Source organism: Chelonoidis abingdonii, chromosome 18 (genome assembly GCF_003597395.2).
Source record: "Chelonoidis abingdonii isolate Lonesome George chromosome 18, CheloAbing_2.0, whole genome shotgun sequence".
Lineage (NCBI taxonomy): Eukaryota > Metazoa > Chordata > Testudines > Testudinidae > Chelonoidis > Chelonoidis abingdonii.
Window position 1 is genome coordinate 3393379 of NC_133786.1, and position 27430 is coordinate 3420808.

Genomic DNA, 27430 nt, shown 5'->3' on the forward strand with positions numbered 1-27430 from the left:
ACTAGAGCTGTCTCCACCTCCACGGCCTTTCTCCATAATGTTCTGCTGTCTGACATATGCAAGGCAGTTACCTGGGCATCGACCCTTCCCTTTGCCATTGAGTATTTGGGATTTGCAGTGCCCAAGATCTCATTTTTCTCTGACAATCTGGGGGCTCGTCTGGGATGGCAACACCCACGGAGACACAGACGGCTGCTACAGATCGTTCCCCTTCGAACCCCATGGCGCCACAATAGAGATAAGAGACCTTTTGAAATCTCTATTGGGGTGTCGGCAGAGGACTGTCCATGGAGCCGTCTGTCCCTGTTGGGTTTATGCCATCTGAACTTATTGACTGTGCAGCAAGATCAGATGCAGAGCGATACGGGGAACTGTTTTGCCACCCCCAGTAAGGTTAGCTTCTGTGGTGCTGGGGACTTAGTTTTGCCATCTCCAATAAGGTAGTTGTATGCGGTGTTGGGGAACTGTTAGTTTGGCAGCCTCCGATAAGGTTAATGCATAAGGGAAATGCATTAGGTATGCACTGGTGCTGAGGGGTTTTTACCGCCTCAAGAGGGGTTGTTAGTGCCTCATAAGGGGAAGTGTATTGAGTCCGGACATAAGGTATCTATCCATATCTCAACGACTGGCTTGTCAAAGGCCACTCCAGGTCTCAAGTCCAAAGGGATGTTGCGGTACAGCAGGCCATGTGCCAATCCCTGGGGCTGCTGGTAAACAACAAAAAGTCGACATTCGTTCTGGTGCAGAGGATAGAATTAATCAGGGCGGTACTCTGCTTAATCTGCCCCAGAGCTTTTCTGCCGCAGGAGAGGTTCTAAGCATTGGTGGACCTCATCACGGGAGTCTCCACATTCCCCCTGACCAAAGCCAGGGTTTTCCTGCCCCTGCTGGACCATATATCTGAATGCACCTGTGTCATCCACCATGCCAAGCTCAGGATGTGGCCCTTACCATCTCACTGATGATACTTACCTCGCTGCAATGGTGGACCGACCCCAGGGTGGTCCTGGAAAGAGTTCCATTCAACAGCCCATGTCATTCGATTGAGTTGGTATCAGACACCTCCGACTTCGGCTGGGGAGCGCATCTCGCCAGCTTCCAGACCTAGGGCACGTGGTCCCCGGAGGAGATGGTGCTACACGTGAACGTCAGAGTTCAGAGCAGTATGTTTGCTCTGCAGAGTCTTTCTAACGCACCTGGCAGGCAAGGTGGTGAGAGTGTTTGACAGGCAATACTGCCTTGATATTCTACATCAACAGGAAGAGGGAGCACGCTTATTGGCACTCTGTCAAGAGGCTTTCCGATTGTGGGATTTCTGCATCGACCACGTGATCCACCTGGAGACCTGTCACCTCCCCAGTGTCAGGAACATGCTGGCAGATTGCCTCAGAAGGTCCCTTTTCTCTCATCACGAGTTGTCACTCCATCCGGAAGTAGCCCGGACACTCTTCCAAAGATGGGGAATTCCCCAAGTGGACCTGTTCCTACCAGACAGAACAGGAAATGTCATTGCTTCTGTTCCCTACAGGGTCTGGGCAAAGACTCCCTCTCTGATGCCTTCCTCCTATCATGGTCGTGGGAACTGATGTATGCATTCCTGCCTATCCTGCTCCTGAGCAGAGTCCTGTCAAAAGTCAAGAGAGACAAGGCCCAAGTTGTCATGATCGCCCCAGTGTGACTGCCAACATTGGTTCGGCACACTGATGGACCTGGCGGTGGCCGCTCCCTGCCCACTTCTCAACCGACCGGATCTGCACTCACAGGATCACAGGTGTCTCCTACCCCCGACCTCACCTCTGTCCACCTCACAGCGTGGATGCTGTGTGGTTGAACTTGGCGGAGTGGGCCCGCACTAATGAGGTCCAACACCTCCTTCTGGAAAGCAGGAAGTTTTTCACTAGCTAGAGCAACCTGGATGAGGTTCTCCCAATGGGCGTCTGAGCATAGCGTCTCTCCAATGCACTTCTCTTTACAATCTATCTTAGATTACATGCTCCATCTTAAGAACAAGGGGCTGTCCCTCTGTTCCATCAAAGTGCACCTTGCAGCTATCTCTGCTTTTCACTCGCCAGTCCAAGGTTAGATGGTGTTCTCACACATGTTGATTTGATTCCTGAGAGGCCTCGAGAGACTATACTTTAACTTGGTTCTTTCTAGGCTCACAGGCCTGCCGTTTGAGCCTATGGGCTCCTGCTCCCTCTCCCACCTCTCATGGAAGGTCGCATTGCTTGTGTAACCCTTCTGCCCCTCTGAGGTGTCAGCAACAAGGGCCGGGTTCAGTATCCAGGGGTTCCATTTCAATAACACAATGCAAAACCGGCTCGAGCCCCCACCCAGTGACCTGGGACAATTACATACCACCCCCCTGCGTGCCTCTAGGAGGCAATACTTCCCCACTCGCAAGCACGGAGTCCGAGTGTAGCAAAATCCTTTTAATAAAGGAGGGAAGCAATGCGGCATCACATTGGAGAAACACCACAAACTGGATTATAATACAAACCATAAGCAAAAAAAGAAATCAAAACAACCCACATCCAAGTACATTTGGCAATGTCCATTCCCCCTTATGGTCTTAAGTCCAATCACCCCAAAGTCCAACAACCCAAAAGTCTCTGTCTCTGGCCAGTGCCTCCCCAGAGTTCAAAATTTTATCTGCAGAGTTTTACCCCACCAGCCTGGGTGGAAATGGGGAGAGGGGCACACACAGGGTGTTAAGAGGCACCTTACGTGGGCCGGGACCAACTGCTCCTCCTCTCCATGGAGTTCTGCTGCAGCCTTCACCACAACTGGCTCCACTCCACCAGCTATGCCGCTCCTCCAGCCGACCCGTGAACTGCTCCAGCCATCCCCGCAAACCACTCCACTCCACTCACAGTTCCATGGGCTGGTCCAACATGCTGCAAACTGCTCCGCGCTGCCAGCCACTTAGCGATAGATCTTCAGGCTCCCCCACTAGTTAACACAGCACTCAGTGATCTCAACTCAGTAAGCTTAGCTCTTTTAGTTATTTCAGCTCTTAGTGATTTCAGCTTGTAGTAGGGGAGCCCCAGTGCTGGTGCTCCATTGGCCCAACATGAATTCAGCTCAGCAGCCTCTAGATGGACTCCTAAAGGGTTCAAAATTAGCTCTGCTCTTCAACAGTGGAGAGAGGAGGATGTGCAGTTGGTGTTCCAGGCCCTCCAAAGGGGCCCATACCATCAGGTACACACACCAGTCCCCAACCTCTCTCAATTCACTGGGTTTTGGCACCCATGTCCCATGGATAGTGAGACATCTCTGTCATAAAGCAGTTTCATAGTTCCTCATTCACATAATCAGGATGACAACACTTTATTCCTTCTGCCCCAATAATCAAAGAAATTGGGGATCCCAGAGCTGTCAAAATAACCATCCCAGGCTGCCATGGGCTATGCTAGGTGGGGTGGGTGTGCCAATGCAAATACCTGAAATTCCTTTCCACGCTCCCCATAATTCACCACCAGATGTCAGGGCAGAGCTCATCCTGACTGTGTTTACACTTGTGGTGATAACATCTGCGAGTCGAGTGTCAGAGCTTAAAGCCCTGACATCAGAGCCACCATATACGGCGTTCTGCAAGGATAAAGTTCAACTGCAACCCCATCCGAAGGTGGTGTCTTCCTTCCATGTTAACCAGGACATCATCCTCCTGGTATTGTGCCCCAAGCCGCACACCACTGGGGAGGAAAGGAGGCTGCACACCCTGGACATCAGACATGCCCTGGCATTTTACCTGGAGCATACCAAGCCCTTCCATAGGACAACCCAGCTCTTCATCATGACACCAGACAGGATGAAGGATCTTCCGGTATCTTTACAGAGGATTTCCAACTGGATCACTCTTGCATCCAGACCTGTTACGAGCTGGCATGGGTTCCGCCGCCGCCGATTCTGAGGGCCCACTCGAACAAAGCTCAGGCATCTTCGGCAGCCTTCCTGACACATGTTCCCATCCAAGACATTTGCAGACCTACGACGTGGTCCCCAGTTCACATGTACATGGCACGTTACGCCGTCACTCAGCAGGTCAGAGACAACATTGGGTTCGCAGAGCTGTGATGCAATCCACATGTCCATGAATTCCTACCTGCTTCCATTGGCACTTCTTGGGAGTCACCTAATATGGAATGGACATGAGTAAGCACTCAAAGAAGAAAAGACAGTTACTTTTTCTATAACTGGTGTTATTTGAGATGTTGCTCATGCCCATTCCATGACCTGCTCTCCTTCCCCACTGTCGGAGTTTCTGGCAAGAAGGAACTGGGAGGGGGGAGCGGCTGTGCTCCTTATACTGCGTCATGTGCATGTCACTCCAGGGGTCACCAGAGCCAGTCCCCTATGGATACCCCAGAGGGAGAAACTTCCGGCACTGGTGCATATGACGAGCACACACACCGAATATGGAATGGACATGAGCAACACATCTCAAAAAACACCAGTTATGGAAAAGGTAAGTGTCTTTTGCAATATGAACTAACCCAACTTGGAAGAGTAATATTACAGATCATAAAGAGCTACCACTTATTGAAGTCACTGTTCTTATCCATGCTGGCTAACTTCAGCAGTTAAATTAAATCCCAAATATAGAATAAGGTTACCCTACACTTCCAGGAACATTCTGAATGATAGGGAATAAATATATATATGTAATTCTAATGTCTTCTCCCGTTGCAACTAAATCAGAGGTTTCACATGCATTTTAACCTGAGTTTCAGTTCCCATATGTTTTTTTTAATAATGTAATGAATGTGTCATGGATTTACTTGAATGAAGAAGCTAGCTAGCTGGTCAGCATGTATGTAATGTTGTTAACTACCTTTTTCTTAAATCATGTGACAGATATGGCAATTTCCTGCAATATCTTTGGAAGATATTTTAAAATTACGTTTAAATAGCTTTGGAGTCCATTGATTGTAAAGGAGAAGTTGTTGTGTTATTGGGGGATTGCATGCAACTTCTCTAGGGTGAGATGTGGCCAATGTAAACCTCTGGCAGTGTTCGAGTTTCAAAGGTCTATTTTAAACAATGTGCCAAATAAACCTGCACTTTCGGGATGAACAAAGTTAGATGGTTTTCCTAGGAAATACCTGTGAGGGAGGGGAATGCAAATTCCCACGTCTGGGCTCACCCTTTTGAAGCTACACCCAGAGAAGAGAACCATTGTCTGGCCGATAATGTGTTCATGGTCTCTGCAGATCAAAGACATAGGCTGTATAAAGGAGGGATTCTCAGATTCATAGGTGTCCTTGTTCAGAGCAGAAGCTGTTATGAACTTGTGACCACAGGAAAAAACCCTTGGATAGGTCTGTAGGACTGAACACCTGCCAGAGCCCTTGCTGGAGTTGGGGGTGAGCTCTGGTAAGCTGTCAGCATGCATGTAGGTTTTTATTGTTTTTAATATTTTCTCCGTAATGCTTTCTCCTTTAAAAATAAAGGTGCATGTCTAGAAAGGGCTATGTAGTAACGTGTACTTGTGGGCAGTTATGCTGTGTATAGCCTCTGAGGAGAAAGCCAAGTAGGCCTGCTTAGGCAGTCTGACTTGCTGGGGAACTCTGTGTAGCCAGGAAACAGTGTAGCCTGGAAAAACCCCAGTCAGGAGGGACAGAGACACAGGTCTCCTCCCAAGAGAGGTGACAGCCAAGAAACTTGGAGTGGGTGCCCTTGCTGGACAACGGAGCGGGTATACTGGAGCAGTTGCCCTGAACTGTGACATACATTAGTTGTTTTAAGTATGTTCAGCATTCCTTCCCCATCCTCCACACTTCTTTTGCTTTTGAATCATGGCAAGTAGTTGAGATGCTGCCATCTTGTTACAAAACACAGTATATCTTAGCCTGGGAGCGAGCACAGCTTTGCAAGATATTTTCTCATGTAACTACTTTCTTGACCTTGTCCCATAAAGTTTTCCTTTTCCTTAAGGCTGGAACAATCCTATGTCATATAGACGAGACTCCTCTTTTGTTCAGTCTCTTGAACCTTTTAACATCTATTTATTGTCCTTGATATTAGAAAACCCCATCTATGCGTTCTTCTTCCAGTTCTTCTATCTACCTCAAATGGATCTGTTAGTGCACCAGATATTAGTATGTGTGTGGTGGGGAGGGGAGGCCCTGACGTTTAGCTTCAGTGCGGTTGGTAATCTTTTTCTGCACAAGGAGAGCTGCATTGGTTTGTTTCTTCCTGATGCGATTTCTAGAGGTTTTTGTTATGTTCATTATTTCTTTCTTTAGTTTCTAGTCTCCTTTCCCCAAAAAACTTCTTGCTGCTGCTACCATCAATGAAGCTTCAGGGGAGTAGAGTCCAAAATGGTTGATGCTTGTGCAAGCTGTGAGACTCCCATAAGATAGGATGGTAGTTTAATATATTTATTTTATTGCACTGATTTTTACTAAGTGCTGCAACAGTTGCACAACATCTTCCATTTCATTTGCTTCATCTGATTTTAAACAATGCAGTTTATAGGTTGCTTCCATATCTGCTGCTGTATAATGTCTTTCTCACTTCTCTGTCTGAAAGTGTCTCTGTTTAGCTCCGACCTATGAGCTGGCTGTGCAGACTGGACAAGTGGTTGAAAAGATGGGAAAACGTTGTGTCAACACCAGAGTTACGTATGCTGTCCGAGGGAATAGAAGTATGTTTGATTCACTTTTCTCAGTAGATGTGGGAATAATCAATGTTAGTGTTGGTATTATGTAAAATCTATATTCTAGAGGCCCCAGTCAAGACAGAGGACCCCATTTTTACTCCTGAGGGAAATACTGTATGCCAAAAATATAAAAATTCTGCATACAATATTTTAAAATTCTGCAAATGTAATTTGTCAATAAATGGGGAGGTTCCAGCATAGCAGTGGGCAGCACAGACCACTGACTGCATATAGATGGGAGATCACCCTGCAGACCCCCCCTCCGCCCCCGAGATAAAGTCTAATGTAACTTCTCCATCTCTCAGTTCCAAGAGGTACCAAGATTGAAGAACAGATAATAATTGGAACCCCTGGGACTGTCCTAGACTGGTGTTTCAAATTGAGGCTGCTGGATGCGAAGAAGATCTCTGTGTTTGTGCTGGATGAAGCGGATGTTATGATTGACACACAGGGCTTCTTAGACCAGAGTGTCCGCATTCAGAGGTAATCCTTTAGTTAGCCATCTGAATGCTGAAGGCAGAGTAAATAGTGGTTTAGTTTTCAAAGTAAACTGGTTTAGTTTTCAAAATTCTTGGTTTTAACTTGCAAATCAATTTGTATCTCTGAGTAATAGTTTTCGCTAAACCACTGTTGAAAAAACTCTACATAATACTGTCCTAGTCAGGTGTACTTGAAGGGGAAGCTAGAGAGAAACCTCCTTAAAGCATGACTTAAAAAGTGGTTGAGTCTACCGTCCTTATTTGTACGTGTTTCCTATGGAAGTGGCTTCAGATTTGGTGCTTTCAGAGCACTTGGTCAAAAGGAAATTGGAAAAAAAAATAGGCTTCTCAAGCACCCTTGTTTAAAGTTGTGTTTAAAATCAGCCTAGAACCCTCCAAATTCTCTTACAGTTGAGATGATGAATGTTAAAGGAAAGAGTGCTGGAAATTTCCCATTTCATGAGCTCTACTGTTTTATCTGCTGATCTTGTAAACTCGATCTAAAATTAACATAGCTATATGTGCATTATCAGTCCCCCCACATCTCCCTCACGCTTGAAAGCGTGAGCTACAACCCATCCCACAGTTTCAAAGCAACATCCACACCGTTATTTTTAGTGTGCTAACATGAGCCTTGCTAACACAAGTCAGTGGACCCAGGCTGGGAGGCTTGCGGCCAGATGTAGTGTAGACATACCCTTAGAGCTTGTTTAACATTACAGCAGGGCTGTTTTGATCTGTTCTGTTGATGGATCTCTACTGTTTCCATGTAACTTGATTGCATGGAAATATCACACTGTGATAAACCGCTTGTCAACTTAGATGATCCCTGGAACGGATGGAAAAAATTCGTACTCATAAGGAAAGGAGTTGTTGGCACAGGGATGTGAAGGTATTGTGGCTTGAGGCTGTTATCCGATAAAAACACCACACAATTTACTAGACTTTCTCTTCTAGAACATTACCACAAGACTGTCAGATGCTCCTCTTCTCAGCAACCTTTGAGGATGCCGTGTTGCGGTTTGCTGAACAGATCATCCCTGACCCCAACATAATTAAACTCCGCCGAGAGGAGATGACCTTGACCAATATCAGGCAGTACTACTTTTTGTGTGAGAATATACAAGATAAATACAAGGCCCTGTGCAATATCTATGGGAGCATTACTGTTGGCCAGGCTATCATCTTCTGTCAGGTAAAGCTCTCCTGTCGCTGTTACTCATGCAGTAGAAGAGCCAGATTACTGTTTTCATAGAAATTACAGTAAAAAATTACTCTTCTTTCAATGCTAATATCAACAGAGTAAGGAGTTTTCTTATGGGCAGTGCAAGAGGGCTTTTATCAGTGGGGTGTAATTTGAGGAATACTGCTCAACACGCGTTCCTCTACACTGCACACACCTTTCCTCCAGACTCCTACAACTCTGCCCACCATGACTCCTCTTACCTTTAAGAGATGACTACATCAAGCTGGGAATTACTCCTCCAGCTGCAGGTAGATAGAATGCTCTGTCTTTGATTGAGCTAGCACACTAAAAATAGCACTGAAGCTGCAGCAGCTGCCCAGGTATAATCCCATCTGAGATATTGGGTATGTGCTCAGGTAGCTATCCTGTGCTGCCATCTGTGCTGCTGTGGCCACACTGCTATTTTTAGCACACTAGCTGAATCAAGACTTGCCCAGATCTGTCTACCCAAGCAGGGATTTACATCACCCAGCTGTGGTGTAGAGGTACCATGATGCTTTTCTGTGTTCTGTACTTAAAAGGTTATCAGGCGTCCCAGCTGCATACCTTGCTGGGTTCTTGTGTGACTTGTACATCAGTTTGCTGCATGCTTCGGTACACAGTGGACTCTTTGGCACCACATATCTCATTCTTGAATATTTGGGATTTGCAGTGCCCAAGATCCCATTGCATGCTAGAACATGAAACAATTCAATTGAGAGGTGCCGTGCATGGGCTCACCACAGAGGCAGCCGGGCTCCTGAGCTTATATTTGAAGAAAGGGAAGCGGTGGTAGGCAACAGAGCCCAGACCCACCACAGGCTCTTCAGACTTGCTTGGTGGCTGACCCGAGACAGACCTTTATAGAATGTTTATTCAGTTTCAATCCTGACTATAGTAATCTTTCAAAAATAGTATTGTTTTCCATCTGTCCCAGCAGTAGGTGAAGCATATTACCCTGGATTCCACAAAGACACTTACAATAAGCCACACTATAGAGCTGTTTTTCATGGTACTTTGCTATTTATTCTGAGTATACATATCCTAAATATGGTTTCTCACTATACTTCATGTTTAGGGCCCTACCAAATTCACGGCTATGAAAAAAGCATCATGGAGTATGAAATCTGGCCTTTTGTGTGCTTTTACCCTAAACTATACAGATTTCACGGGGGAGACCAGCGTTTCTCAAATTGGGGTCCTGACCCAAAAGGGAGCTGCGGGGGGTATCACAAAGTTATTTAAAGGGGTCGCGGTATTGCCACCATTACTTCTGTGCTGCCTTTGGAGCTGAGCAGCTGGAGAGCGGCAGCTGTTGCCTGGTGCCCGGCTCTGAAAGCAGGGCTCTGCCAACAGCAGCGCAGAAGTAAGGGTGGCAATACCATACCATGTCATACTTCCATACTACCACCATCCTTACTACTGGTGGCAGCTCTGCCTTCAGAAATAGGCTCCTGGCCAGCAGCTGCCGTTCTCTAGCTGCCCAGCTCTGAAGGCAGTGCCGCTGCCAGCAGCAGCGCAGAAGTAAGGGTAGCAATACCGCAACCCCCCTTGCAATAACCTTGCAACCCCCCCTCCAACTCCTTTTTGGGTAGGGTCCCCTACAATTACAACACCGTGAAATTTCAGATTTAAATAGCTGAAATCATGACATTTTTGACTTTTAAAATCCTATGACCATGAAATTGCCCAAAATGGGCCGTGAATCTGGTAGGGCCCTATTCATGTTCTTTGCTTTAGGATCCAATGAGCCATGTGCACTTACTCTTAAAGTTCTCTGGTTTACAGCACTCAACTGAACTTAACCCTTTGTGTTCATATGCTGAGTCACTCGCTCTGTCAGACTACGCTGTCCCAACCTTTGTTCTGAAAGGGCTAGATTTCCTGCCCCTTATTGCATTTGGTGCCAATTGACTTTTCCCACTCTGGCTCTCTGCCAGCACACACATTATTATATTACGTATACTGAGAGGTTACAGATAAGTCAGAGCCCCCCGGCAGGATTCCATTACACCAACCAGTCTTTGTCTATTTCACCTGCTGTTGTTGGCCCAATTTGTTGTCCTTTTGGAGTCCTGACCTATATTGTGTTGTCAGGAAACATATCATCAGCTCCTAACCAGTTTCTTCCTCCAGGCTCCTGTGTGAGACTGGCTGCGCCCAACTTTCACAGCAGATCCCAGAGAAAATCTTTCCCTCACTGGTTTTGGTGAAAGGGGAAGAGACTAGAAAACCAGCTGGAAACCTGCATAAAAGAATTAAAGGAAACAAACAGAACTGAGGCTTTCAATCTTTTTGTGTTTTCTACATTCAACTACTTAATGTTGTAGTATTAAAAAAAAAACTCAACTCCTGTGTAGAGCAATTTTGATAATCAAACACTTCAGGTTGTTTAAATGTAAGGCAGTGACACACATGTGCATGCATGTGTGTGCATGCACCCAAGGATCCAAGACACAATTTCTTTATTGGAACTTTAGTTCTCTAATCTACTGTATTTAAAGGCGAGAGTTCAGAATTTCACAGTAGTAACCACTTAGCACCAGCTGAGTATCTCCTGTTTAAGTGGAATTCATGCTAGTTCTGTCTTCGCTAAACAGCAGGCCATTACCATTCCCTTGTATTCAGCTAAATCTTTCCTGAAGCCATCTTAATTTAATTTGTCTCCATTTGGTCTATAGATGTGATCCAGAGCTTTAACTAATTTTTTGTTTTCCAGCTGGTTTCAGCATAATCACTTTTGATTTTTTTAGAAACAGAAAGAGCCATAGAGCAAAATCCATGGACATCTCTCTATATCCAGTATTTCTCAAAGAGTGGGGCCTGAGTGAGTTCCCAGAAAAATTGATATTGTGCTAGTGGGACTTGGACTGTGAGCCCAGGTTCTGCCTGTGAAGTGCCAGACACTCCTCTGAAATGCCATGAAGAAAGGAATAAAGTATTTTAGGGAATACATAAGTATGATGGTTGCAAGTGACTGAAAGAGGAGGGAATATGTTTCCTCCCAAGGAGATTTTATCTCATGTACTTTCTTCCTGCATTTGTTTTTAGACTCGTAGAAATGCCAAATGGTTATCACAGGAACTGACTCGGGATGGGCACAAAGTGTCTGTCCTGAGTGGAGAGCTGACAGTTGAGCAACGAGCAGCTGTAATCCAAAGGTTTCGTGATGGAAAAGAGAAGGTCCTTGTCACAACAAATGTCTGTGCTAGAGGTATTGTCTTTAGCTAATCCATTTGTTTCTCAAAGTATTACAGTATTGAGAGCTTTGTTTTTCCAGATGGGGTACACGCAGGGCATGCAAGCTTATTGTTGTTCCTGCATTACGTAATCTACCACGCACACCAAAAACCCACTGTGGAGTGCAGAAGATGATGACAGCTGCTTGGAATCCTGTAATCTCTCACATATAGAGACCTCATCATAAGCTTTTCTGCTACATTGTTGTCACACACAGTGTTGGAGTCCCGTCGTCAATTTGTGGGGTTTTGTGGATTTCTAGATATCAATTCAACGAGTGTTTGGCCGAGGAAATGCTGATTCCTATAGCTTGCAGAAATAACACCAGGCTGATTTCTTATTCCAGACAGATCAAGTTAAGAATTGTAATTCCATGTATAACCCCTTTGTATACAGCTCAGTGCCTGCTTCTCAGGATGGTGTTGCTTGTCGTGACTTTGAAGCCTTATCTACACTGGCATACATTTTATAGCCATAATTCACAGCTGGTACCACACAGTGGTGTAAACACCTGAGTCCTGTTTACACTACAGCTTCCACAAATGGTGAATTACAGTTGTGAAATTGCTAATGTAAACAGTCTGAATTTGCATGTTTTACAGTTGCCCTGTCTGAAAAGTCAGTCACAACAAATATAGTAGTCTGAGGTAAAGGCAGATTTTCTTCAGTAAATTGATCCTTTGGGTAGAGATTTTCATCCACAAAAACCCGTTGAGATAGTGTTGTGTATAAAAATTATACAATATGCACTCATTAAACTAAAAGCCCTTTTTAGAATGTTGTTAGAAAAAAATAAATATTTGAAAGTCAGGGAGTTCAAAGTTGAAATTCCATAAACAACTTAACTCTGTTCTCATACTCTATCACAATGTGTATAATCTTCATAGCAATACAGAGTAGTTTTCCTGGTTTTGTTTTAAAGTAGTTTAACATTTTAAAATGACCAATGAAAAAAGTAATACAACATGTATGTATGTCAGCTGCCCCTGTCCTCTCTGGAATGGTAAGGGTCAATAGGGTTTGCAAACAGCATTTATTAAATGGGTGGGGTCAGGGTAGGTATTTAGCTTTAGCTTTTATGTGAGTGCCAGAAAAAGGCTTGATTATAGTGGTTCTTGAGTGTATAGAGAAGTGGCCAAGTTAAATTGCCCTTTTTGGCCTGTAATGGAATGATGACTAGAGGTGGAGGGTGCTTGTGAATTCAGGCGAGAAGTAAAATGTGAAAATGGTCATGGTTTTAAGTAAGTAAAACTCATTTATTCTTGTCTGAATATCAATGACCTCATAGGATAATTTTCAGAAACCTTCTTGAGCCATTGCTAGCTTTCAGCACTCAGCAGCTGACTTTCCAGTGATCTGCCGCATTCCATCTTTCCATCTCCTCACTTGTCATCCACTACTACAATGATCTGTCACTATTCTTGCCATGACAATTTGTTCAAGGTTATTTCCATCTCTGTGCCTGAAGTGACCAAAGTACATAAGTTTGTGCCTGTTGTCTTCTTACAACATGGTCCTATTTCCCCAATAATGCTTCTAACATAAGCACTCCGCTAATTTTCTGTCTAAGAGATACTCAGGAGTCTTTGCAAGCAGCACTACGTTTCTAAGGCTTCAGTTTTCTTCTTGTCAGCAGCATTAATTTCCAATTATTCACCTCTATAGTTTGCTACTTTTCACCAATTGAAGCTTTGTACATTTCAGGATGCCACTGTTTTTCCATTCATGTGGGAGGATTGGCTGAGCGAGTCATTCCTAATCTTCTGATTTCTTTGGAATTCTTTCTCTGGTTGGATATGTTTGATCCCAGATAATTGAATTCATCTACTGCCTCTACAACTCGATTGACAATTGTGTGTCCACTTGCATTCTGTTTTTGTTAAGTGTGTGTTTCCCGTATTCAGGGATAGACCCTATTCCTCACTAACTGTCCTTTGCAGACACCAACATTCATTGCGTTCTATCAGTAGTTGTACTAAAGACCATCATTGTGACTGTGGTTTCTGGAGAGGCCTCACCGAGATTGTTCAGTAAGGACAAACTGCAAAGAATGGGCCAGACGATCCCCCAAATGGTGGTTTATTCTAATAATTACATTCACCAAGGCAGCAACAAAACAGCTTCTGCAACGCCTTACTGGTTACCCAGAAGCCAAAAATACGGCTCCCCTAAAGGAATCCAGCCTTGAGATCCCAAGTCAAATATTCATCGTATATAAAGTTTTACCAATCTCAAGAGATTGGACACAATATCCACAAGGTCAATGAATATTTCACATTTTACCCAAATACATGCTTACAGCCAATTCTGATGAACTAATCTAAGATTTGTTAAAACAAAAATGAGTTGTTGTGGTTAGAAAATCATTATACATACAAATATGAATGAAGGTCTTAGGTCAGTTTCATAGCAGAGATGGTGAGTTAGAATCATAGAATATCAGGGTTGGAAGGGACCTCAGGAGGTCATCTAGTCCAACCACCTGCTCAAAGCAGGACCAATTCCCAACTAAGTTGCTGAGTTGTAAAAAGTTTTTCCAGAATCAGTTCCATAGGCTATAGTCCAATGGGCAGTCCATGTGCAGTCTTTTTACATTTTTCCATGAGAAATTTCAGAATAATCCAGAATGGAACTGGAGACCTCAGTCCTGCGACTTAACCCTCCCCTGACAAAGTCCAAGCCGATCTGAGATGAACAGGATCAGGTCCCAGAGTTATTTTATAGCTGAAGCTCAGCTGATAAACCTCTTGACACAACGGGCATTCCTTGGATGAAGAATAGGTGAAGAATAATTTATGTTGTTGCTTTGAAGTCTGTTCCTATTTCTTGTGTAAAGAAGAATTATAATAACTCTGTCACTGATTGGGTTATCTCCAAATACACACTCTGATGTCTCCTTAGATTGAAAAAAAAATAGGGTCGCATTTATCTTATTTTCTCAGATCCTGAATAGAAAGTACACTGTGAATTCATCTGTCATCATGAAATGGCCCCTAGCATTCCCTTACAGCTCCGAGACTCCACATATATCTATCTTACATTGGGAACCTGATGGAGGAAATGCCAACAAAAAGTGGAAGAGTTAAATCAGAGAGTTAACCAATGGCAGCCACAAACCAGAGGGAAGGCAGCAGGAAACCACTCTCTGAACTTTCCTGGCAGAACAAAGGCAAAGTGCCAATCAATGTGTGGTGCTGTATGGTGAGACTCCCAGGTCAGAAGGCGCAACAGTTTATACTAGGGAGGAGGTTCCAGTCATTAAGAGTTACAGTGCTGTATCAAATCCTCCAGGTAATACAGTGCCTGATGCTTGCTGAAGAAAAAGTTACCTGGACCTTTTGTAAGCAGATTATCAGAGTAGGCATGTAAAATGTGAAGAGTGCATAGGCTCTGACTTCCTCTCTACCTGGGGGTGCTCGACCCCCCACCTTCACTCCACCCGTTTCCCCAAGGCCCCACCTCGGCTCTGTCTCTTCCCACTCCTGCTCTGCATCCTCCCCCGAGCACACCCCATCTCTGCTCCTTCTCTCCCTCCCAGCACCACCTGCACACCGCCATGGAACAGCTGATCATGGTGTGCTGGAGGCACTGGGAGGGAGGGAAGATGGGGAGGGAGTTGATCAGCAAGGCTGCCGACAGGCCGGAGGTGCTGGGGGGAGGTAAGAGCTTTGCTGCTGGTGAGTGCTAAGTGCCCATTATTTTTTTTCTGTGGGTGCTCCTGGAGCACCCCCAGAGTCGGCATCTATGGAGTATGTATGAAGGGATGCTGCTCATTGTGACCAAAGAATTGTAAAGATGTACGATAGATTCGATTTTAACTAAGGAAGATTAAATTCTGGGATGGACAAACCCAGATGTGGAAGGCAAGAGAGCAAGATCTAGCTGCTCTTGTTATGTAGATGACCCTGTGTAGAGAGTTGAATGCCCATTAGTATTTAGAGGATAGGGTGATATAATGGGAGTAAGTGGTTCATTTTGAGGAATGTTGAAATGAAATATGCAGTGCAAGGAAATCAGAGGCACAGAGAGAGGTTGAGTACAAGTGGGATGGAACTAATTGCTAATGGAATCCTAGCTCTGTATCCTGACCACCTAGACTTTAAAACTACCGTGTTCAGCTGAAAGAACAGGAGTACTTGTGGCACCTTAGAGACTAACAAATTTGTTTTAAGTCTAACAAATTTAGTCTCTAAGGTGCCACAAGTATTCCTGTTCTTTTTGCGGACACAGACTAACACGGCTGCTACTCTGAAAAGTGTTCAGCTGAGGTTTTCTTTGTTTAAGGAAGATGTTTTCAAGCTTAGCTATCTTAATTTTTGTTTGGGATTTCCTTGGTGATTCTGTTCTGATGAATAGCACAATTGCAATATATCTAAAATATCATGTTGTTGCTTGTTTTTATGAAGTTCAAACATTTCTCTAGTTTTTCTGGTGCATAACTGTTTTTCTGAAGACTCTCTAAACTTATGAACTTCACTGCATAATTTATTGCATTCAAAATTGTATGGATTTTTCTATGCCTGAACAGCTTCCTCCCTCCTGGGACTTACTAAATTTGCCAAATTCATAAGCCAAGTTTCTAAGATCCATGAAACAAGCTAAATTTTGTACTTCTGCTCAGATTTTGCTCAGCTCCCAGAGGTGTTAATTTTCAGACACAACTCAAATTATTCACCTCACTAGGGGAAGGAAAAACTTGTTTGAACGTTGAGGACAAATCCTAAGGAAAAAAACCCAAACTTGCTGTTTTTAGACCAAGTGATTTGTGAAATATACATCTTTAAAGTTAGATTGCTTGAAGAATGAAAAGCTCACTTGTTCATTTCATATCCCCAAAATGTCAGATTAACTCAAACTTTAAAAAAATCTGAGGCATAAAATAAAAATTGCTGAGTGGAGAGGTGCCATATGGGGCTTATAATGGGAACTGTCCTACAACTTTAACTATAAAAACAACGAGGAGTCCGGTGGCACCTTAAAGACTAACAGATTTATTTGGGCATAAGCTTTCTTGGGTTAAAAAACCCTCACTTCTTCAGATGTGGATTTTTTTAACCACAAAAGCTTATGCCCAGATAAATCTGTTAGCCTTGAAGGTGCCACTGTACTCCCTGTTTTTGTGGATACAGACACACATGCTACCTCTCTGAAACTTTATCTATGGAGTCAGAAGAGAAAGCATCACTAGACTGACATGAAGAGTAGAGTATGGAAATATTACCTGGCCTCACAGCAAGCAGGAAGATCGCTCCACCGGCTCAGCATATCCCAGTCACATGTGCGGAGTCGTTCTTTCCATAAGGGTATCCCTGTCTGTGCAGTCTGTTTTGGCTCTGGTGGGTAAAGTGGGAAAGCCTCAGTTTGTGCTTTGCGTTGTGTCACCTTCCAGTCCAGACCAAGCTGGTTACTTTCATTGTGTGATATCCACTTATTAATAAGAAAATCACATTTCCTCCTTGAATACCAGTTTGTTAAATTGTTCTGGTCCCCAGACATACATGAGTATTGGCCAATATTTTTTTCAAATCTTTGTCTACTCTACGCTTCTCTCTCTTCGCGCCCCCCCCCCCCCATTTCTCACTGTAGCTACTTCTGGTTCAGCTCCCTAGTGATAGTAATGGTGGAAACTCTAGTATGAGCAAGATAATCTTGGCTACACTATCTTGTTTAGACCTGCCCAGAGCGAGGTTAACAAACACTGTTAGTCATTGGAAGCTGTTGACTATCAGCAGCTAAGCTGAACCAATGGTAGCAACAGTGGGAAATTTTAGGCAAGAGTTAATGTCTTCTCAAATACAAAAGGTTCTGCTCACACTCTGGGGGTTATCACTTCTCTTCACCCCATTTTTCAAGGTAACTTGTTTAGTATTTTCAGAACACGTTTGAAGTGAGCATATGAATTGGGTAGCCCCCTTCCAGCTGAGTGTCCCAAGCCAATAGTAATAGTTATCCTCGGTTCTCCATTGGGCAGGAAGTACTGAGATAACTACATTAGGCAGAAATGAAACTGGGCACATTGGTCCTATTGTTAATGGGTTTTAATGGCCATGGCCTATTTCAGGTGCCTTCGGAGTTCATCAATGAGTTTTCTCTCATCCTTTCTTAGGTATTGATGTGAAACAGGTCACAATTGTTGTGAATTTCAAGCTTCCGACAAACCAGTTGCGTTGTCCAGACTTTGAGACCTACCTACACCGCATAGGGCGAACAGGTCGTTTTGGGAAAAAGGGCCTAGCCTTCAACATGGTGGAAAGACACAACTTACCACTGCTACGCAGCATTGAAGAGCACTTCAGTGAGTACAGTATCCCCATCAAACCTGCACTGCACGTATAAAGCATGCGGAAGTTGGCCGTAGTAGCAAAGTGCAAATCACTGATGCCGCAGTGCACTGTGTTGTATTACACTCACATAACTATGTTAAAAGTACATTAGTGAAGGTTGCAAAGTCTAGCACTCAAAAATGAAGAAATGTGCATATGCATTATGATAGTTTGTAATTACAGGATTACATACATTTTTACCTCAGGACCCTTCCTCATTCAGTGCACGGGTTAGATCAGGGGTCGGCAGCCTTTCAGAAGTGGTGTCCCGAGTCTTCATTTATTCACTCTAATTTAAGGTTTCGCATGCCAGTAATACATTTTAACATTTTTAGAGGGTCTCTTTCTAGAAGTCTATAATATATAACTAAACTATTGTTGTATGTAAAGTAAATAAGGTGTTTAAAATGTTTAAGACGCTTCATTTAAAATTAAAATGCAGAGCCCTCCAGACCGGTGGCCAGGACCCGGGCAGTGTGAGTGCCACTGAAAATCAGCTCACGTGCCACCGATTGCTTACCCCTGAGTTAGATGGTACTCATTGCATGAGTTAGATGGTACTCGTTTTCTCAGCATTCAGTGTGTGGCCCCAGGCTTACTCTATGCTTGCTCTGAAGATGGAATTATTAATTTCTTCACAGCCTTTTCAGTGGTGCTCCTCACTATAGCACCTGTGTGCTGCACAAACATTTCTTTTATTTACTTCATGACTGCTCTGTGAGATGAATGGCGTATTATCCCTATTTTACAGGTAGGGAACTGAGGCGTAGAGAGATTAAGGTCAAGGATCTATTAATTTGGGGTGACCAACTTGAGATGCTCAGGACCTGATTTTTTCAGAGCTTTTTCCTTTACATTATGTAGCACTTCATATGTTCGAAGCCCAGCTCCCATAGACATCAGTTGCATCTGTGAGTGTTTAACCCTTCTGTAAATCAGACCCCAGAGCAGTGAAACTCAGACTATGGCTCAGGAGCTGCAAGCAGCTCTTTGCAACCATTACATTAAAACACTGTGCTTTAATTATTAACCAGTCAGGATGCTTTTACTCAGTTATTAACCAATTATGTTATCAGCTTGCACTAAATTATTTGCTGTGAGAATAATATAGATAACTATTTCTTCTGTATTTCATACTGTTTAAATAGGAATAACACTGTAGTAAAGGATACAATTAACTCAAACTTCTGTGGCTTTTTTGGATAATGTTGATGCTAATTTGGCTCCTGAACCACTGAGGTCTGAGTATCACTGCCATAGAGGCTTGGATCAGGCACCCAGAAAGTGAGGAACACACAGGGTATGTGCGCGCGCGCACACATGCACACACACACACACACACACTCTACCCTGCCAAAGTGAGCCTCAGAGCCTAGGTCAACAGACTTGGGTCATGGTGCAGGGCTAGAAATAGCAGCATGGATGTTCAGGCTCAGGGTGGAGCCCAGGCTCTGAAACCCAGTGAGGTGGGGAGGGTCTCTGAGCCCAAGCTCCAGCCCGAGGCCGAATGTCTACATTGCAATTTTTAGCCTTGCAACACAAACCCCATGAGGCCAAATCAGTTGATTCAGGCTCGGAGGGTTTTTTTGCTCTGTAGATGTACTCATAATTAGCGATCACCTGTGAAAAGTTTGATTTAAGTGATTTGCCCAGTGTTGCAGAGGAACTGAGGCAGGGGTAGAATCTCTAGGGCAGTGGTTTTAAAAAAAAATTTCTGTTGAAGAAAATAGTTGAGGCCCGCCACCCAACAAAGCTAGGGATGAGGGGTTTCGGGTGTGGGGGTGAGGGCTGCGGGGTGGGGCTGGGAATGAGGAGTTCAGGTTGTGGGAGGGGGCTCTGGGCTGGGGCAGGAGTTTGGGGTGCAGGAGAGGGTCAGGGCTCTGGGCTGGGGTTGCAGGCTCTGGGGTGGGGTTGGGGATGAAGGGCTTGTGGTGCAAGAGGAAGGTCTGGGTTTGGAGGGGGCTGGGGTGGGCAGTTAGGGTGCAGGAGAGGCTCTGGGCTGGGGATGCAGGCTTTGGAGTGGAGCCAGGGATGAGGAGTTTGGGGTGCAGGAAGGGGCTCTGGGTTTAGTGGGGGGCTCAAGGCTGGGGCAGGGGATTGGGGCACGGAGTGGAAGCACAGGCTTACCTTGTGAGGCTTCCAGTCAGTGGTGCAGAGGGGGTGCTAAGGCAGGTTTCCTGCCTGTCCTGGAACCGCAGACCCCACTTCCCCCCCGTAAAGCGGCCAGCAGCAGATCCAGCTCCTAGATGGAGGCACGCAAGCAGCTCCATGTGGCTCTCACCTGCAGGCACTCCCCCCCGTCCCCGCGAGCCCCCATTGTCCAGGAACCTGTGACCCCACCTAGGAGCTGGACCTGCTGCTGGCTGCTTCTGGGGCACAGCACGGTGTCAGAACAGGTAGGAACCAGCCTGACTTAGCTGGGCAGCACTGCTGATGGGACTTGTAACGACCCAGTTGGTGGTGCTGACCAGAGCCACCACAACTCAGTGCCTTACATTCCGCAACCCAGTATTGGGTTGCGACCCGCAGTTTGAAAACCATTGCTCTAGGGCAACATTCATCTGCATGAGACCATCCTTTATCTTCATGCAGTCCAACTGCCTCAGATATTACATACTTTCAGAAAATTAAGCAGGGGTCCCACAGATAAGTCTGCTTCACTACACAACCCTCATCCATCCCCAGAGCAGGTCCCTCCTGTGCACTGAACGAGGCATGGAAAAAGAGTATGTGATCGTGTAATTAAAGACTGTATCATAGTGCATTTGCGCAAGTGGGCGGAATTAAGGTTGCATAGGCAACCTTAATTCTGGCATTTCCTAACTTTTGAACGTTTGACTTTGCTGCCTTAATATCCTTTTTAAGATAGGTTTTTGTGTAATTTCTGAGGTTTTTGAAAAAGGAAACTGAAAAACAAATTCCATCATGCAGAATCTTGGGTCCATTCTAGGCTCTGGTGTGTATGGACACAGTCTCTTCTGCCTGTTCCTCAAAGCTTGACCCCATCTGCCTTATCCTTTCAAGTCTTTCCCTTCCAAGTCCTGTCTCTTCTCCTAGTCTCATTCCTTGGGTTTCTCATCTCCGTACCAGTCCTTTGCAAAGCAATCCTAGTCTCACCCCTCTCAATTCCCAATCCTCTTGCTCAGCCTGTCCCAATTCTCTCCCTCCCAGATCTTCATGTGATCTTTCTCCCACCCCCGCCTCCCAATAGTGCTCCCCCATTCCCTACCCTTGCTGGTTCCCAGTCCTGATCACTCTCCCTGAACTCCTTGTCCAATCTGTCTCCCCAGCCCCAAACTCCCTGCCCGAGTCTCTTTGTCCAGCCAAGCTCAGTTCTGCTTTTGCCCACTGGTCGTCTCTTCAGATTTGTGTCCTCCCCAGTGGTTGCCATTCTTCTTGCCTTTCTCCCTATCTATTTGCCCCCCAGATCTGGCTCTTGTCCCCTCTGCGTTGGAAACCAGCAATTTCCTCCTCTGTGCTGCCTCCGCCCAGCACAGGGGTCACTGAGATTTTAGGAGGGCGTCGTCCTGTTAGGTGCCCAGCTCAGAGCTGCAGTTGAAGGGAAAGTCCTACTCAGCCTCAGCTGGAGCATGCCCAGCGTGGACAGATTCTTTGGTGAATTTTGTTGTTCAAATTGCACATGCTTGGTAGACTTCTGCAATGTGATTTTTCAGAGATGTAAAACATGGCCAGATTTAGGTGAATTTTCATGGTGCAAAAGGCACATTCCCTAACACATTTCAGAATTCAAGTCCCTGGTCCAAAGCATGGGAGTGTTAAAGTAGTTCAAAAATAAAGGTACCAGAATTTTTTAACATGAGCAACAAGTATTTTTCCTAACCTTTTCCTGGAAACAGCTGAACTTCTTTGGCTGACATTTCAAAAACGATAACAGTAAAAAGTCAGCCCGAGGCTGACATCAGCTATGGAAAACTTCATCCCAAGTGGCTAGGCTGCCAAAGTTACAAGCAACTGAAAACAGGGTCTTATAATAGGAATTGTTGTGCAACCTTAATAGGTGTTACTGCTAGCCCCTATTATAATTCTGTTAACTATTTAGAATGTATGAGGCATGTGTGAGCAATACCATAGTAAATGAGAACACTTATGATTTAGAACAAAAACAGGGACTAAACACACCTCACTTCCCCCCTCTAGGGGGCACTTTCCCAAATTAGATTTATACATCTCAATCACTAGTGCAGGCCCTGGCTCCTTCACCTGATGTAGAAAGCAAGCCATGTGCTGAGGAGGTAGGGCGGGAAGTGTACTGATTTATGAGGGACCTCAGAGCGTCATCCTGTGTTGCTGAGGATGGAAAGGGGGAGGAAACATACAACTGTGTGTAGCCTTCCCCAGGTGAAAGAGAGGCTCTTCACTGAAGATGTCTTTGGGGAAATGATAGTGAGGAAGGGGGGAGCTAGAGAGGGGATAGAAATGCCAAGCCAAAGTAAGGATGACTCAGGAAGTGATGGAAGTAAAGTTGGATTGGGGAGACAGAGCAGAACTCACATGGAACGTTATCAGCATGAGCTATTGCTTCAATAACAGTAGAGTAGAACCGGGAGAGGCAGCAGGTGCAGGGTGAACTGGAGGTGCAAAATGGATGGGAGTGGTAATGGTAAGAGAGTCTATTGAAGAGGTGGAGGGATCAGGGCTCCACCATCCCATGCCATCTGCTATTCAGTATGCTGCTTTGTAACACTCTAGCTAAAGTTCTGTGTTCAGTTTTTTGGACTCCGCAGACCAGAAGGGTTTGATAAATTGCAGAAAATTCAAGGATGGGCAACAAACTGCAACATTAGAGGGTTCTTGTGAATGCCTAAGGGAGCCAGGTGTGTTCAGTTTGGAAGAGGGGAGAAGATAATGGAGTTTTATTCTAAAGGGACAGGGGGAAGTTATTCCAGGGGCTCAAATGAGGCAAGAATCAGAACAAAAGTCTCAGGAAATCCAATCTCCATATGAAGAATATATCCAGAGAATCAGCTGGTTGGGGGAATCCTCTGCTTGGGCAACTTGAGATGCTGCCACTATGTTCACAAAACGCAGCAGAGAATCCTGTGGCACCTTATAGACTAACAGACGTTTTGGAGCATGAGCTTTTGTGGGTGAATACCCACTTCGTCGGATGCTCCAAAACGTCTGTTAGTCTATAAGGTGCCACAGGATTCTCTGCTGCTTTTACAGATCCAGACTAACACGGCTACTCCTCTGATACTATGTTCACAAAGAAAATTGGACTGAATGCTTAAGATGTTTATGCAGAACCAGCCCAAGAATGGGTCATCCAGCATCTCCACCACAATCTACAAGGGCCACTTCCGGCTTTGACACACAAATCTTATCCACGTTAAAGGCAAGAGACTGTTTGATGTAAGAGGGGAAGTTGTCTTCTGCCTGTGTACTGCCTGCTAGGAATGTTCTCACACTGTGCTTTGTTGCTCACCTGCTTGCTTAGCACAGCTTCTCAGTGTGAATGATTAGAAGTTGTTACTGTGGTTAGAACTCGTGACATGGCAAAGGGCAATTTCATCAAATGCTCATTTAACCTCTTTGACATTTTTATACTGATTTTGGATTGTTTCAGTCCAAATGTATATTTTTCTGAGAGAGGAAGCAAGGAAATGGTCCAAATTATCCCTGCCTTGTAAAAAGGCATTGAGTTTTCAGAAAGTGCTTGTATGTCCAAGTCTAGTCATATGTTGAGTTAGCAAAATGAGCCTTGCTGTTGAATCCTATGGTATTAAAAGCTGAGTGGAATTAATGTAGGATAATCTGACTTTTCTTCTTTTTAGCCGTTTTAATGCTGTAAACCTGAGCGTAACTTTGAGATTGAGAAAACAGTCAATTATTTAACAAGAATAATGCTTTGTAGGTGGAACTCTTTATTTTCTAAGGGTACGTCTACATTACCCGCTGGATCGGTGGGTAGTGATGGAGCAATCTGGGATTGATTTCTCACATCTAATATAGATGCGATAAATCGATCCCTGATCACTCTGCCGTCGACTCCTGTGTTCCACCGCGGCGAGAGGTGGAAGTGGAGTTGACGGGGGTGCGGCGGCGGTCAACCCCGCGCCATGAGGACGCGAGGTAAGTCGACCTAACATACGTTGAATTCAGCTATGCTATTCTCGTAGCTGAAGTTGTGTATCTTGGGTCGATCCCCCCCTCAGTGTAGACCAGGCCTAAGTGTTTACAAACATTCCCTAATCTCCACAACATCCCATCAGAGTAGGTAGGGTTGGTGAAGTAAGGTAACAAGGGATGTGATTCGATCTATCTGTCTAACCGCATCTGCTGTTTTTAACTTATGAGAAGCTCCCAGTGTGCATCATGCTTGTATAGAAGCCTCATGTTGACAGCTGCCTTAATCTCGTTTACATTGTGCTTCTCAAAGTTTATTTGACTATCAGTTGAAGCACATTGTCTGGAAATATGATACTGAACACTTAGTCGGATATTTCCATCCAAAAATAGAGGTACGCGTGTGCAACAAAATATACTGTAACGTTTTGCAGAATGGCTCCTAACCAGAATTGGTCCGTACCCCTTTTGAGAATACAAACACCATTACTCATTCCAATTATCGTAGCAGTACCTCAGTTCGGTAGACGGTGGCGACTGACATCCCTAAAGACTGAGATCCTCTGTCCGCAAGACAATTGTAGCATGGACGCCAACAGCACAGCTCCCTCATGCACATCTGCTGCTGTGCTGTGCCCCAGCCTAGAGGAATGATCTTCACAGGAAGTTCTGCCTAGACTGCCAGCAGTTCCAATAGTTATGTTGGTGTTTGCATCAATGTTATCGACTTGGTTACTTACATACACGTGCATAAATCTAATACAGAAGAATGTATAGTTGGTACAGCCCCTGATGTGATTAGAAATGTGCTAATCAAGTTATAGCCTCAGTTATCAGTGCCTCAGTGAAATATATTGAGGGTCTCCATTTAATTACGTGAGTTGAGTTAAAATAAGCAGAGCAAAAACCAAACACACACAAAGGTGTGTGACTTTTTTTTAGTAGTCATAAGAACCAGGAAGCACCTAAAGTGACCAAGTTGCTGCACAGCAAACGCCAGATTCACAGCTATGAACCACTGAGTCTGCTGTAGCTGGCACAGCCATGCTACTTACCTGGAATCTGGGCCACCATCCATTATTCAGGCATTTCATAGAGTCTGTTCAATGGCAGTTGTTATAACTAAGCAGAAGTATTGTTTCAGGGGCGCTGTTAAGTGGATTCTACAGGAATTATTACAAATAGCGAACGTCAATATCTCAATTGTAATACTAACTAATGCAGAACATTTGACAGACACTACCAACTACGTTGTGCCATACTTCCCTCACTTTTTTGTGAAATATCCTTCAGGTTCTAAAGATCTTTCTAAATCTACCATTCTCTCTAAAGCAGCTTAAAAATCTAACCGACTTCTATGTCCCTGCTGTGAGTGGCTCTACTAAATGTGTGCTCTGCTGCTGAAGCAGAGGGTTTGCTAGCTGAGTGCTGTTTGCAGGCCAGAATGTCACTCTTCACTTGGTCTTTTTTTTTTTTTTTTCTCTTAGAGACCAAGATTAAGCAGTTGGACCCAGATGACATGGATGAGATAGAGAAGATCGAATATTAAATAAACACGGGGTGTTTGGAATCAAAGGAAGATTTTTTCTTTAACCTTCAACCTCAATATTTTTTCTGTTAAAAAATACTGAAATAGTTTAAGCGAAACATATTGCTATGTTTGGAAATGATGATACAGTGTCCTCTGGGAAGCTATATTTATCATAAAGAATTTAGGAAAAGAAAAAGAAACTTACGCTCATGACTTCAGAATGGTTTCCATTTTCCCCTTCTCATGGCCTCCTGTGTTTTTGTCTAGTGTGTCTCATTACCAAGATATTGGCAGGTTTAATAAAAAGCACAGGAGGAGATTCTCTCACCTGACCAAGTTTCCCTTTCCCACATCGTTCCCAGGGCACATCTCCATCAAAAGTAGCGAAGCAAGTTGTTCAGATGAAGGCTACGTCTTTGCTACCTGCCGTATCGACGGGTAGTGATCGATTGCTCGGGGATTGATATATCGCGTTTCATCTAGACGCAATATATCGATCCCCGAACATGCTTATATCGATTCTGGAACTCCACCAAGCCGAGCGGAGTTGCGGAATTGACAGGGGGAGCCGCGGACGTCGATCCCACGCCATGAGGACGGTGAGTAATTCGATCTTAGATACTTTGACTTCAGCTACGTTATTCACATAGCTGAAGTTGCGTATCTAAGATCAATTTTCCCCTGTAGTGTAGACCAGCCCGAAGTAAACTGCCAGCACAAAATTGACAGCTGTATGATAATTGACACCAGTCATTAATATAACTAGCCACTGGATGGCAATGGTTGCTTTCACAGTCCACACTGGCTTTCCTGCAGAGGAATAATAAAGAAATCACACTTCCCATTTTAATCATCAGGCCTCGCCTCTGCTCTCCTATGTTATATCAAGAATTAAAATAATACAGGTGCTTGTTAACTTCCTTTCCACTAGATGGCAGCATTATTTCATAAACATAACCTGCCCTGTAGCTCTGAGCGTCACAGGCTTTGCATTTAACTTGGGGAACGAAGTTTTCTTTTATTTCAGAAATATTGTTTTGAGCCTGAAGTTAAAAGCTTTTTAGCTGATCCAAGATTACCTCAGGACAGAGAGAAGTCAAACTTTCTGAGCCACCAAAACCTCTCAACTCTGACCTACCTCTTAAAGACTCTGGACAGGGAATCAAGTCCTCTTTAGAGTTTTTTGAATGTTTCACTTAAACAATATCTTTCAAAGACAGTTGAACAATACGGGAGGTTTTTAGCACTATTCTCTCTATCAACTGTGTTACTGAAATATTTATCCACCGCTTTACCTGTTCTGCTCCTTGTTAGCTACATGGACAATGGAAAGTAGGTGTATTAAATGGCTCTTTTGTGCCTCAAAGTCAATTTCTTTCTTTGAGTTTATTTCTTCCCACATCAGTAATGCTGGAGAGGATTCAGTGCAAGGGATGATCCAGTGGTTGGGAAGTAGCTTGGGACTCAAGATGTGGGTTCAATTCCCTGCTCCGCCACAGACGTGTGCGACCTTGGGCAAACCATGTATCCGCTCCGTGCCTCAGATTCTCCATTTTTAAAGTGTGGTGGTGTGATGTGCTCAGATAATAGAGTAATGGGCTCTATAGAAGTACCTCAGAGAATTACACCCAGAGAGAGTTGAGGAACTAGTTACTCTACAGCCAGACGTAACGTAAGCAGTTGCTGTGTGTCGAGAACTTGCACAGCTCTATTCAATGCACCTGAATCTTGACCTGCAGCACCTCTTTGTATGTGTTTCTAATGTGCCCATCACCATGATATGTGGCCTAAATTGTCTACAAAGATGCAAGCTCTGGCTGCTGTTGAGTCTGTTAGTGGCAGCTATTTCCATGAGAGGTCACCTGCCCATTCTTCTCTGCT

The 27430-nt window shown here is 44.5% G+C and overlaps 1 protein-coding gene across 1 annotated transcript in view; it reads left to right on the forward strand.

Annotated features, from left to right (window-relative positions):
* The window catches only part of DDX25 (DEAD-box helicase 25), a 40932-nt gene extending 14068 nt beyond the window's left edge, over positions 1-26864 (forward strand). The window contains exons 6-12 of the mRNA XM_032770028.2: positions 6535-6649; positions 6970-7147; positions 8101-8338; positions 11420-11582; positions 17715-17903; positions 25506-25956; positions 26254-26864. Coding sequence (XP_032625919.1) covers positions 6535-6649; positions 6970-7147; positions 8101-8338; positions 11420-11582; positions 17715-17903; positions 25506-25567 — 945 coding nt within the window. The 3' untranslated portion in view covers positions 25568-25956; positions 26254-26864. The remainder of the gene's footprint in view (positions 1-6534; positions 6650-6969; positions 7148-8100; positions 8339-11419; positions 11583-17714; positions 17904-25505; positions 25957-26253) is intronic.
* The last annotated feature ends 566 nt before the right edge of the window (positions 26865-27430 follow it).